Source organism: Callospermophilus lateralis, chromosome 3 (genome assembly GCF_048772815.1).
Source record: "Callospermophilus lateralis isolate mCalLat2 chromosome 3, mCalLat2.hap1, whole genome shotgun sequence".
Classification (NCBI taxonomy): Eukaryota; Metazoa; Chordata; class Mammalia; order Rodentia; family Sciuridae; genus Callospermophilus; species Callospermophilus lateralis.
Window position 1 is genome coordinate 45,181,852 of NC_135307.1, and position 13,307 is coordinate 45,195,158.

General features: G+C 38.6%; 1 protein-coding gene across 6 annotated transcripts in view; it reads left to right on the forward strand.

Annotated features, from left to right (window-relative positions):
- The window catches only part of Npas3 (neuronal PAS domain protein 3), an 834,969-nt gene that overhangs the window by 761,082 nt on the left and 60,580 nt on the right, over nucleotides 1-13,307 (forward strand). For all 6 annotated transcript variants that reach the window (XM_076848201.2, XM_076848200.2, XM_076848202.2 and 3 more), the window contains one exon: nucleotides 9,207-9,325. In XM_076848201.2, coding sequence (XP_076704316.1) covers nucleotides 9,207-9,325 — 119 coding nt within the window. The remainder of the gene's footprint in view (nucleotides 1-9,206; nucleotides 9,326-13,307) is intronic.

A 13,307-nucleotide genomic window follows, 5' to 3' on the forward strand; every position in this document is an offset into this window, starting at 1 on the left:
CTTCCCTTGGTTTCCTACATGTTAAGTCATGTACTGAAGCCAAATAATTTAATTTGAACAAAAGTACAAAACGTAGCATGTCTAGAATTTCATTGTGTTGCTAGTCCATATCTATCTGCATAACAGTCTTCTGCAAATTCCTTTACCAAGCTAGAATCAAAACATTACAATGTGAACCATAAGCATGGTAATGTGTACAAAACATTCACCCACATATACACATGACTTGGTCTCTTCTGAGATGCTGTCTTATCAGAGAAGCCTCTGGGACCACCCAACCAAAATGTGCCCCCTCATTAGTCTCTCACCCCTTACTCTGCATTGCTCTTCTTTATTTCATTAGCCAGTACCTGAAATTACTGTATTTCTGCTCCTTTCCCAAAATGTAAGCACTGTTACAAATGGTCCTCGCCAGTATACTCACTAAGTATTTAAATAGTTGAACAAAGAATAAGTAAGCTATAATAAAACATTCGATGAATGCTTACACATATTTAAAATGCCAACACTGTCTTTTATGGCCAGTGCTGAGTAATGACGAGAAGTTCCAGGGACAGGCAGAAGATCAACCTTTAAAAAAAATATATTAAAAAGTGCACTCTCAGACCACATGCCTGCACATGGAGAGTGAGACTGTGCTAAATAGTGGTTTGATTCACTGCCTGATTTTTCACTTGGTGCTGTATAGCTGTGTTCTCATCACATGGTATTGTTCTCATTCCTAATAGAGCTTTAAAGCAAGGGAAAGGCAGAATGCATATGTGTGCATTTGCAATTGCCTCTGTAACCAGATTCCTCTATATAACTCGGTTTTTAAATATAGTATGGGGACAACATCTGCGCCTGACATGGAGATCTGGCCAGAATGCTAAGAAAACAAACATGGCAGTTCAACTGGATACTGGCGACCAGTTACTGCCCCATGGATAGGCTGCATGGAAGATTCATGTATATAAAATAGTATATTAAAGTAAACTTACAAAAGCAAAGAGCAATCATTGCAACCATAATTTTTTCTTCTTCTTTTGGGATTCTAATTTTAAAAGCATTAAAGGAGACAGCTGCTCATGCTGTGATATGCGCTAAACAGCCTGAAGGATGGAAAAAAATATATTTGTAGCTCATAATAACTATTGACCTTTCTGATATACAATGTTCCCTGTGTTAGCTATTCAGTTCTATCAACAGTGAAGATTGAACATGACTTTTTAATAGAAAACATGGGGTTTTGAGCTGCCTTCACAAAGGTGTTTATGTATTATTTTTGTATTGTACTAGGAAGACCAAGTCCGAATGCCCTTTGTCTGACATCATGTTTGTCATAAAGAAAGGAAAGAAAAAGGAAAGAAAAGGAAGGAAGGAAATAAAAGAAAGAACCAGAAAAGGGGAAGAAAACCTCAGTGTTATTGAGTATGTTTTATATGAAGAATTGGCTCGTAACCACTTTATAGTCGTGATAAAAGCATTGCCACACTCGATCCCGTACGCAATATTCGTAATGGAATCCACGCTGCATCCCAGGAGGACATGCTATATTTTTCTTCCAGAATAGATCCCTCAAGTGGCAACATTTATAGGGAGTTTCCAATAAGATTTAAAATATTTGCTTGCAGTATTCATATGGCACATCCTTGGGAGTGCACTGCCTGCGCAGAATGGGTCATACTGGATATCATGTACTCTCTAAGGCGATCTTTACAATATTCAGGTTTTTCCCCTTGAACTTTCTTGTTGCTTAGTAGTTGTGTAAAGAAACACCCACTGGTAGCAGCTTGACTCTGACACTGTGTATATTTCCCCAGAGTGGTATCATCCAAACACCAACTGCGGAGCAGCAGGCAGCCACTGAATGCTCTCCTCTCCCTCGGGGGACAGCCACACCAAGTAGTAACCCCTGCCAGGAGCTGGGAAACCTGAAAGGCAACCTTATGCATTATGATTCTCATCAAAGACAGGCCACACAAGGCCAGGGAGTTTATCCTGACAAGTGGCATGGGTGGCAGACTATTATTATTTTTCCTCTTTTTTTTTTTTTGACAGATTATTTTTAATGCACTTTAAAAGACGTTTATTACATCATTATTGAACCACAATTATTTTCACAGCTATGCTCTGGATTTTCAGTTAATGATTCACAAGTTTCTAAACAAAGCTGAAGACTCATGACTGGGTGGGAACAGGAATCAGCCCTAATGAGATTAAATAAATCGGGCTTTTTTGTCCCACCCCAGAGGGAGCTTGGAGCTGAGGCAGTCTGAGGCAAAGCAGCACGGTTGCAACTGCATTGTGTGTAAGGATGGCATAACTGGTGAGCACAGAAAATGGGAGGCACTACTGTGCCACCAGTGGCCACGGATCCCACTCTGGTATCCTAAGGGCCGTTACCCGCTTCGGAGTTGCCCTCATGTGGTAGAAGACAGGCCAGTGGGATGCAAATCAATTCTCCAAAGACAGAGAACAAAGCATTCTCTAGTTCAGGGGAAGATGGAGCCTATCTTCTTTTAACTACCACACCCACTGGCCCATGGCTCTCAGAACAGTTTGCAGAAAACACTTCCTTCAACATGAACACAAGAAGACACAATGACCCTCTCCCCGTCAAAAAAAGAAAAAAAAAAAAAAAAAACTCGTGGAAGAAGATATTGTTTATGTGAGAGAGTGGCAGGGGTAAAGTAGATAATCTGTCTTAAAAGAAAGCATCTGAATGTTACTTTATTTCAACATGTAACTGAATGTGACTTACATAAGACACAATCCTAAACACTTGGGGAGGATGAGGGAGCCTAGGGAGGAGCAAGAAAGAAATACAACAAAGACAAGCCATCATCCCTGCTTTTCCTCTCTCACAATCTTGTAGGTGACACTGTGGATAGCACCTTTTGCAAATAACCTATTGAAAAAAATAAAGGACTTAGAAATACAGACCCTGCTTATAAAAAATCAATACTGTTTTTATTTTCCTTCCACATGTGTATTTGCCAGATACTGACCCACTGGGTCAAGCTCATAAACTTTACCTATTTATATGGTTCTCAATCAAAACAAGGCTATGATTTTTCCAGAAAAAAGTTATAGGTAGTTGTTATGTTAGTCATTTACTAATATATAATAAATTATCCCAAATATTAATAACTTAAAAAGAACAAAGGAATCTTACACAGGTATCTTTCTGTTGGTCAGAAAGCAAAGAGTGGCTTATCTGGCTAGTTCTGGCTCAGGGTCTGTTGTAGGGTAGCAATCAAGATGGCAGCCAGGTCATATCATTGAAGGGCTAAACTGGGGCTGAATGGTTCTCTTCTAAGTTCACTAAGATGACTGTTAGCAGGAAGCCTCAGTTCCTTGCTACATTGGCCTCTCCACAGTGCTGCTTGAGTATTGTCACAACGTGGCATCTGGCTTCCATCAGAATGTATGTCCACAGAGAATGCAAGGAGAGAATGACTAGTCTGGACTGTACGCCGTCAATTCCACCATGTGCTATTTATTTGAAGGAAGTCACCATGTCTAGCCCACACTCACTTGAGAAGAGAGGAAATAGTTTCACCTTTTGGAAGGAAGACTTATGGAGCATTTGTGGCATTTTTAAAACCAGATATCTGCTATTGGGAAACTAGATTGAGAAGATCTTATAACAGTTAATGTTTAGTGAATATTTTGTATTGAACATATATTGAATATATATCCCTCACCATATAAATGGATATATGATATACACTCAAAAATTTTATGTGTGTGCATATGTAATATATAATTGTTACACTGTATTGTTTAGGAAATTTGGTATGTATCTATAATATACTCATACAATGAGCCATACTAGGTGCTATAGGAGACCATAGTTAGACTTGTATCAGTTCTTCCCCCTCACATATCTAACATGAGATTAAATGGAGATAAAAGAAGCATATAAATGACTATAAGAACCCCTATATTGTCAACATTCTTTGGTCATTTAAATATTTTTCATATTCATGCTCTATCATTGATTGTATGGAAGATCTTGGGCCACATACTGACTTTTTAAAAATTTCAACAAATATTTAATATTTTTATTAGTCAGTATGGACTAGGTTATGCAGCAATAAAAAAAAAATCACAAAATTATAACAAAGATTTATTTCTTTGAGGGTTGACAAGGGGTTCTGCTCCTCAGTGTCTTCTCAGACTCAGATTAGTGGAGCGGTCACAACCTAAAATGTTAAGTCATGGGGCAGCGGGAAAAAGAAAGTGGCACATCATGACTGGCTCTTGAAAATTCCACCTAAAAATGACATGTGACTTTTGCTCCTATTCCTTTGGCTGAAGCAAAACATATGAGCAGTCCCAATTCAAAGTGACTACAGAGGGGCATTCCCCTCAACTAAAAGGAAAACTTGTGTAAGAAAAACAACAACTTTATCAAATTTCAGTGGACACATATTCATTTTAAATTCCTAAAATGTATCAGCTTCTAACAAACCTAAGTATGTTTGCCAGTGAAACAACTTGGCTTTATCAAAATAATTGCAAAATGAAACATTATCACCTTTGTCGCAGAAAGTCAATTTGGGTGTTTGCACTTTGGATTGTCCTGTGTGCACAGAACATCTCAAAAAGATTTGAAAAGATTTGTTTAGACAATAAAGTGGGAACAAGAATATACAGTCAACCCTTCGTATGCATGGGTTCTGCATCTGCAGATTCAACCAACTGCTGATCAAAAATATTAAAAATAAATTGTATCTGTATGAACATGTGCAGACTTTTTTCTTGTCATTATTCCCTAAACAATACAGTTGATAAACTCTTTATGTAGTGCTTACATTTTCTAGTAACTATAAGTATACAGGAGAATACACGTAGATTATATGCAAATGCTACACCATTTTCCATAAGGAACTTGAGCATCTAAGAATTTGGGTATCTGTGGGGGTTCTGGAACCAATTCCTTATGAATACTTAGAGATGACTATATTTAACTTCATATCTTAAGGACTTATCCCACTCCATTTCTCCTTTAAAAAGAAAAATATTTTACTCACTCCTAAGGGGGAGCATTTCTTAAAATTTAATTTTCTTCTTCCTGTGAGGTGTAGTGGTGCATGCTTATAATCCCAGTGACTCAGGAAGCTGAGGCAAGAGAATCACAAGTTCTCAGCCTGGGCAATTTAGTGAGCCCCTCTCTCAAAATAAAAAATAGGAAGGATATGAGATGATATGAGATGTGGGGAATGAAGCTCAGTGATAGAATGCCTCTGGGATCAATCCCCAGTACTATAAAAAAAATTGGAGGGGAGTGCCTCTGGGGCTGTAGCTCAGTGGTAGACCACTTGCCTAGATTGTGTGAGACACTAGGTTTGATCCTTAGCACCATCTAAAAATAAATAAATAAAATAAATGCATGCTGGTCATCCTCTACAAAAAAAAAAAAATCTTTTTTTTCTCTCCTGCACACTCAAGATTTGTTGACAGTTTGAGGGTTCTGATTCTAGAACTACACTGAAAACATTTGGAGTGTACTAAAAAGAAAGGTCCTTTTTCTGCTTTGGCCTCATGCTCTTGGAGAGACCCCAAAGAGAGCTGATAGTGTTCAGAATGGCCCCGGCCCTACTTTCAGCCTAGAAAGAACTAGATAGTTCTCAGTCATCTACCTCCTCCTTCCACCTCTTATACCTCTTCCTGCCCCTACCTAATAATAATGAGAACAGCAACTACACCACCAGTTACAGATTCACAAACAGATGTGGAATGACATAGGTAATGATTTCACATGATGGTTGATGGCATTTGCCAACATAAAAATTATTACCCCTTTTGCTATAAATTCTTCTATAAATTTTATAAACTATGCAAAAACTGACATTTCAAGAACTGAGGTGATTTAGATTTATTAAAAAGTTGAGCCCCTGGAGATTCAACAAAGGAGAGTACTTTATATTTCTTTATTTAGTTTTTAGTTGCATGGTTCTCACTTTTGTTTTCCAGCTCCTAGTTTATAATTCATAGGTTGAAACTAGGCATGACTGAGCTTTGACCACTTAATCCAGCTTTACTACAGATGTCTCCTGTGTCTTGGGCAGCAGATAAAACTTCTTTGAATTCCAAATTTCTTTATCAGAGCATGTGGGATTCATGGCCACTCTCTAAAAGTTGACAGAAAACAATTTCATATCTAGAAAGCATTCTAAAATGCATCTCAGACATAAACTGGTGCCACTGTCTCTAGAGAGGATGGGTCCCAGGGAGACTTCTGTCACTACTCTGTTCTCTCTTTGTCTTTTCCTCACATGCCCCCTCTCTATTCAGCACCACACTCTGGTGTGGCCACCATGGCTATGCTGCCTTGGCTCTCTCCCAACAGAACTTTCATTACAATGTACCTCTCACCTGAGACCGTCAGAAAGCATCTTTCCTGAAGCAGCTGCTCTTGCCTGTCATGTGCAGAGACACCATGGTCACAGTTGGAATAAACCAAGCACATTTACCAGCCCCTGTGGAAGCATGGCATGGTTGTATGTGTATGTGCTGTGAATGAGTTCATCACATGTCCCTTTGAAAGGAATGGCATGGCAGGTTACTTCCGCCTTTGTCCTCAGAACTAGAAATCATGAAGAATTAAAGTGGAAATCATCATCAGAAATCAGGCTGTTTTCTAGCTTGTCTGTCTCCCTCTCACTGACTCAACTCTCCCACCCCTGCTCTTAAAGTTTGAAGACTAGTTTAGATTATAAATCTCAGCTTCACTGGGGCAAAACCTGACCTTAGCATTCCTTGCACACCAGTTGTCCCCGGTGTAATTAACGCTGCCCTGCATGTTTAGGCAATTATCATTGCACCGCATGGTGGGGTGCTGTACTCCCGCCTCCACTGGGGCAGGAGGCAGTGTTTGGCTCCACGGCTCTTGCAAATCTTGTGTCTTCACCCAGCTGGAGGTGCCCCTGTGGTGGTCTCTCCTATATACTGTTTTCTGAAAACAGTAGTGATTTCTCATGATGTCTGAATTACCCTCCCTTCTACAGTTATAGGCAATTCCTTCCTGACTAGGTCAGGGTCTCCAGGACCCTGGCCCTAAAACATATTTCACTTCTCTGGGAAGTTTCATTTGTCCTCAGCTATTGCAAACACGATCTTGCTGAACAGAACTGAATTTTGAACGCTGTTTGTGGTGGGGATTCTGATGGCTTCACGTTAGTTCAAGTCTCTGAGGACCAGTGCCAATAAATGTGAAAGGGACAACAGTAGATTGGCATACTTTTCCATTTCCACCAGGATGAAAAAACTGCTATAAATTAAGTCTAACCTTAAATGTATAATCTGTCCTTGGGAGAAAAAAAAAAAAAAGGATATAGCATCTTCAAGCTCTCGGCATCCCTTACGAGAAAAAATTGGTTCTAAGGGTCTCTGATCTTGTGTTTTAGTAAAATAGAACTGCACGGCTGACTGACAGTTCTGATCTAAAGCATTTACGTTTAAGTTTTGATCTCTCTGCTTTTGATTAAAACTAATGAGCTCATTTAATTCAAAATGGGAATCTCTGATAAGAGAAATAAGGTTGATGTGATTGGATTAGAGGGGCAAATTAAACTCTTAGAGCAGAAGTTTGTGCTTATATAGTGTATTAAAAAGCTGTTGGCGTATTATGGCGTGTTAGATGATGAGAAAAATTTCATAGTAATTCATATTTAATCAGAAGAAATGAAAGTACTAAATATAACATGGCTCTGCTTTTCCCTCGAGTGATAAAAAGCTGTACATTTAAAATGACATCAGATCCATGCTCTCTAAAACAAAAAAAAAAAAAAAAGAAAAGAAAAGAAAGAAAGAAAAAGAAAATCTTGAGACACATAAGAAAGGGATGCTTGTCAATGGTCCCATCGCCCCAGAATAGAAATGCCACAAATGTAGGAATATAGAGTCTTATTAAGAATGATACAAGAAAAGCCCCAGACCACAAATAGCAAGGTTTCTGTTATTAGAGTAGCTCTCATTTCTTCATCTGAGCATCAAGTTTAATATGACAAATAGACATTATGTACTCTTAGAAATACATGAATTACATTTCATAATCTAAAACTTAAAAGCTTGTTTTACCATTTTTATCTATTTTAATAGCTATTTTTACATATACTTAATTCTTAAATCTCTTAATTAACTGTATTTCTTTACCTCCATTCCAGAGAAAATTAGTGTTAGCATAGGGCTACTTAAAAAAAACCTTCATTGTTGTTCTACATCATTTTTTCCTTTTGAATAAGAAAAACTTTAATATTTAAGAAGAGTAGAATTTGAGTATTTTTTTAGGCTTTAACCACCCCCCCCTGCCCCCCGCAATTATTTTATTTGCAGGAAGAGACCTAAATTCATAAAATACCTTAGAAGCTTATTTTTAAGAAAACAGACTTATGCTGCCTTCTGATCCTTTTGCATGAAGGTGTGCTTAGATCGGCAAGATTTTAAGCTACCACTTTTAAGTTTCATAAGTTTACAAATTTTCTACTTACTCTAAAAACATATGAAAGGAACAATTAAGTATTTTGTTTAAGAGAGGAAACCTATTTTCTCATATCAGAAGCAGAGAAGTGAAAAAAGAGACCCCTGCCTATATGGGTAAGGGCCAAGGGCAAGATGCCATTGTGACAGGAATGAGAAGTTGATACTGTGAGTAGTTTTTATTTCTGCCCTCGGTACATCCCATTCTCATCCCTCTGTCTGGAGTCAGTTGAGAAGACCTTGAGTTTCTTGTCCCCACAATGAAGAAAACCAACTCAGGAGGGCAAGGACATTGGTCAGGATGTGGCTCTCCAATCTGGAGGTTTTGTGGTTCTGACCCCTCATCAGAAGCATCTCTGCCTGTACCTTGGTTGACCCCATAAATCTACAGGGCCCTTCTTTTTCCTGACAGTCCTCTCTGCACAGGACTCAAATGAGTCTCAAAGTGAGCTACAATTACTTACCATTGGAACCCACTTAAGGAGCTGCTGCAAGTTAAAAGACTTGAAAAAAAATCTCTAGCTAGAAACAGGAAAGAAGCTACTTTAGACACATTAATTTTTCTTTTTTATTTTCTGCAAAGTAAACATTCTCTAAATGAGGTAAATTGATTACTACACTCTTAGCACCCATCAGTCATTTATTTTTAGTGAACTCAAGGATTGCACCTGAGCAGTAGCTGTGAAGGGCTGTGGAGAGCTCTAAATCACGTGTGTATGTATTTTTGTATTCCTCAGTGGAGTCCACCAGCCCCAGCCTGCTAACCACTGACAACACCCTTGAGCGTTCCTTTTTCATCCGAATGAAATCTACTCTGACCAAACGTGGCGTGCACATCAAATCTTCAGGATATAAGGTAAGCTGGGTTCGGAGAGGGGAGACATTTCTGTTTCAGACCAATCTGAGCTAATTTGCATTGAGTTTTCCAGATGCCTTGGGTCTGTATAATTAACACATGTGACCTTGACCAGCCCATAGGGTTCCTAGTCATCTTTCCTGTCTCAGAGTAGGGCTTCTTTATACCTCCTTATCACTTTATACCTCCTTATCACTTCAGACATTGCTGATGCACTAAATGCCCCAGGGTCGTGTCTTTTCTTAAAACGCTGGTTAATAACACGCCAAGTGCTTCAGCACCTGCAAGAAATTCACTTTGATGGAGAAGGTGACCCAAATTCATATCAGTCCTTAAAAGGAGTATTCTAGAACTGTTGCTTATGAAAGTTCTACTTCTCTCACTTTCCCCTTCTAATTCTCCCTTTCTCGTTAGGGAAAGACTGTTCAGTTTAGGAGCATGTTGGCTCCTGATATCTGTACACATAGATAGGAAAATCAGGTTGGGTGTTAGAAACTTTCATTCTGAAATTACAGTAATTGAACATCAGTCATACGTTAGCATACACGGAATACACGACATACAGAGTATATGTTCCTCACAAGCTGAGACCAAGTCTGGAGTCATAATCTACATTATTATCATTTTAAGGTTAAAGATATAAAAGCCCTCTAATCTCAAGAAATTCCAACATTCCAGTTACTATAGCAACATAAATTAAGACCTATGAAATGCCTTTGGCAACCTGAATCTTATCAATTTTACAGCACACTAACCAATCTCAAGCAATATTTATTGTCTGTAGGATGGCAAACAGAAGCTGAATGTATCATTGATGTGGCCAGCATGACCTTCCACAGTTTGGGACTTTAGAACTCCTGATAACTCAGTTCTTTAGGGTGACCATAGCATTGTCAAGGGTAAAAACAGCTGTTAACATCAGGCATTGAAACATTCATATAAGTCATCAGGAGACTAGCAGCTGTATAAAGTCAGAGTCAGGCACTTTCTTTGACATTAATTCTTCAGAAAAAAAGGGGGGAAAAAAAAAGAAAGAAAGAAAGGAGGTGGGAAAGCGGGCCCTTCCAAGGACGACCTTTAGCTGAGCTGTCCTACAGTCTGAAAGGCACATGTGGTGCAACCTTGACCTTTCCAGGGTGTGAAGCAAAGAGGCAGCCAGGGCAGTTCCACCTGCGCCTGCCGCCTGCTGCAGTTCACCCTATGGAGGCTGGCTGCAAAGCAATGTATTGGGGGAAAGAAAACAGACCTCATCCTTAGGACCACTTTGTATTTCCCTGCCTTGCTAAACACTATGCATTTATTAGTTGTTAACTGTGTAGCATTAGCGAGTTTAGGATTCTATAAACAGACTACAGATGTGGAGATTATTGTACTTTTATGCTAGAACGAGGCATTCTTTGCATCCCAGATTTTAGGAGCCATAATATTTTCTTTCAATTCTTACTTTTCTGTCAGCATAGTTTCTTCACCTTTTCTGGGTTTTACTGGTTTGTGGGGGTATATCATAGGAGGAGCAGGTTTTAAAATGCAATAGTTAATATAATTCAATATCACTAGATAATGTAATTTCTAAAATTCTGTTTATACTACAAGCTAGAAATTGCAAAGCTCTTCAGATTTTTTGGTCTGCAAGAGTAGAACTGGTCAGGTACAGAGCACGTATCTGTAATTGCAGGGTCTCAAGAGGCTAAGGCAGGAGGATCACGAGTTCAAAGCCAGCCTCAGCAACTTAGCAAGGCCCTAAACAAATTATTGAGACCCTGTTTCTAAATAAAATATAGAACAGGGCTGGAGGTGTGACTCAGTGTTTAAATACCCCTGGGTTCAATCCTTGGTACAAAAAAAACAAAAAGGCTGTGTGGATAAAGAAGTAATATGAAGAAACAGTTTGGGTCTACGAAAGAGACCAAGTATTTTGTGTTTGATTTGCCATATGGGCATCTCAGCAAAGTTGATTGTGCTGCTAGACCTGATCAGACAAATGAAGATCTTAGAGACTGATACTTCATTCATTCAGCAAAGATTCATTTAATTCCCACTATGGGACTTGTTCCCGATCCTAAAAATCCAGCATTGAAGAATTATGTTTTTGCTTTCATAAAAAGTTTTCCTCTTACAAATCCCACCATTATGTACAACTATAATGCATCAATAAAAATATGGAAAAAATGTTTCCCACTTACATTCTATTGGGGGAGATGGACTATAACAAATCAATTAATAAAGAAGGTGATCTCAAAGAATAATGAATACCAAAGTAACAACAGGTGAGCTCTAGGGCCTGACAATATGTTGGGCATGATATAGTTTACAGATATTAAGCATCACAACAGTCCCAGAGGAAAATTCTTTTATTGGTTCCACTTCACAGATTAAGAAACTAATGCTAGGGAGGATGATTAGCATATTTATGCTAGAACGAGGCATTCTTTGCATCCCAGATTTTAGGAGCCACATTAAAGAAGACAGATTAAAGAATTCAGAACTTGAATTTGGGGAGTCTCAATCCACACCCCATGTACTTAACAACTAGGCTACACTACTATGTGGAGTGAAGTCAAGTAATGTGAAGGAGTGGCTGGTAGGGGCCAGAGACCACTTTAGATAGGAGGCCTCTCTACATAGCTAACATATCATCTATGAGTAGTGAGTAAAAAGGGAAGAAAAAAATGGAATAAAAATGTTTCTGAAGCAATTCGAGTTTAGGATTAAAGATATCTTGCTATAAAGATGGCCTTAAAGAAATAAAATATTAAAATGCACAACCTTGAACAAACAGTATTGGAAAAGATTTGGGAGCTATTCCAGAACCCATCAAATCATATAGTGTTAAGGTACCCATACTCCTCTACCATACCCTATTCAAAAGTCTTTCCCAAGATACCATGAAAGCCCCCACCTAGTGCCTTATTCCCCTCCCCAGAACGGCTGCCTACAAGGATTGATTCATCCACTATCCCCCAGTAAGATGAATCACCCAACAGATATGACTTGTCCCCTCCTCCTTCTCAGTGAATGAACATCCCTCATTAATTAACCTTGTCTGAAATTTGGTAGAAAAACTGATGAGAACCTATGACATACACAACTGAATAACATCCCTACTTATCTGTTCATTTTCAGTAAGTAAATCTAGCAGCTTATAAAACATTCCAATAAAACTGGTAATCACCCCGCCACCACACAATAAACACAAATAAAAAGAAACAGTGAAGATAATTTCTCTGTCCCAATATTCACCCTAATTTATTACTATTGTGTGCATCTCTCTTTTTCCCTTAAAGATCCAAGATGGTAAGCCTAGCTCATTGCAGGTCACTATACTTCTCTCCATTTTCTCCTGTGATTTTGGTACATGAACCTTTAGAAAGTTCTCCATCATTTTATCTGTTGCTGTTAGCACTGACAGTAATCACAGAAACAAAAATACCACTTCCTGAGCATTGACCCTGTGTCAGGTACTGTGCCAACCATTTTATACTTATTTTTTTTAATCCACAGAACATTATTATTTGAAAACCTCCTTTGTGCATTGTTTTTCTCATTTTCCATATAGTGAAACTGAGGCCTTAATAGGCAAAATGCTTTCCCATGTTCATAACTTTTAGGGAGCTAGTGAGGAGTCAAAATTGAATTCATGCCATATTGATTGATTGATTTTTTGCAATACTGGGGATTGAACCCAATGGCACTACCACTGAGCTTCACCTCCAGCTCTTTTTGTTTATATTTTGACACAGGTTGATAAGTTGCTGAGGCTATCCTCCAACTTGCAATCCTCCTGCCTCAACTACCTAAGTTGCTGGGATGACAATTCATGAGCCATGGTGTCAAGAATGAATCCATGCCATTAGGTTCTAGCATTTTAACCCCTCTCTTCACTGCTTAATTAAGTCCAAAGATGGGCTCAGGAGGAGATGGACATCAGCATTTGAAAAATTATTGAATTTAAATTTTTAAAAGAAAAACTTCTTGCCTGATT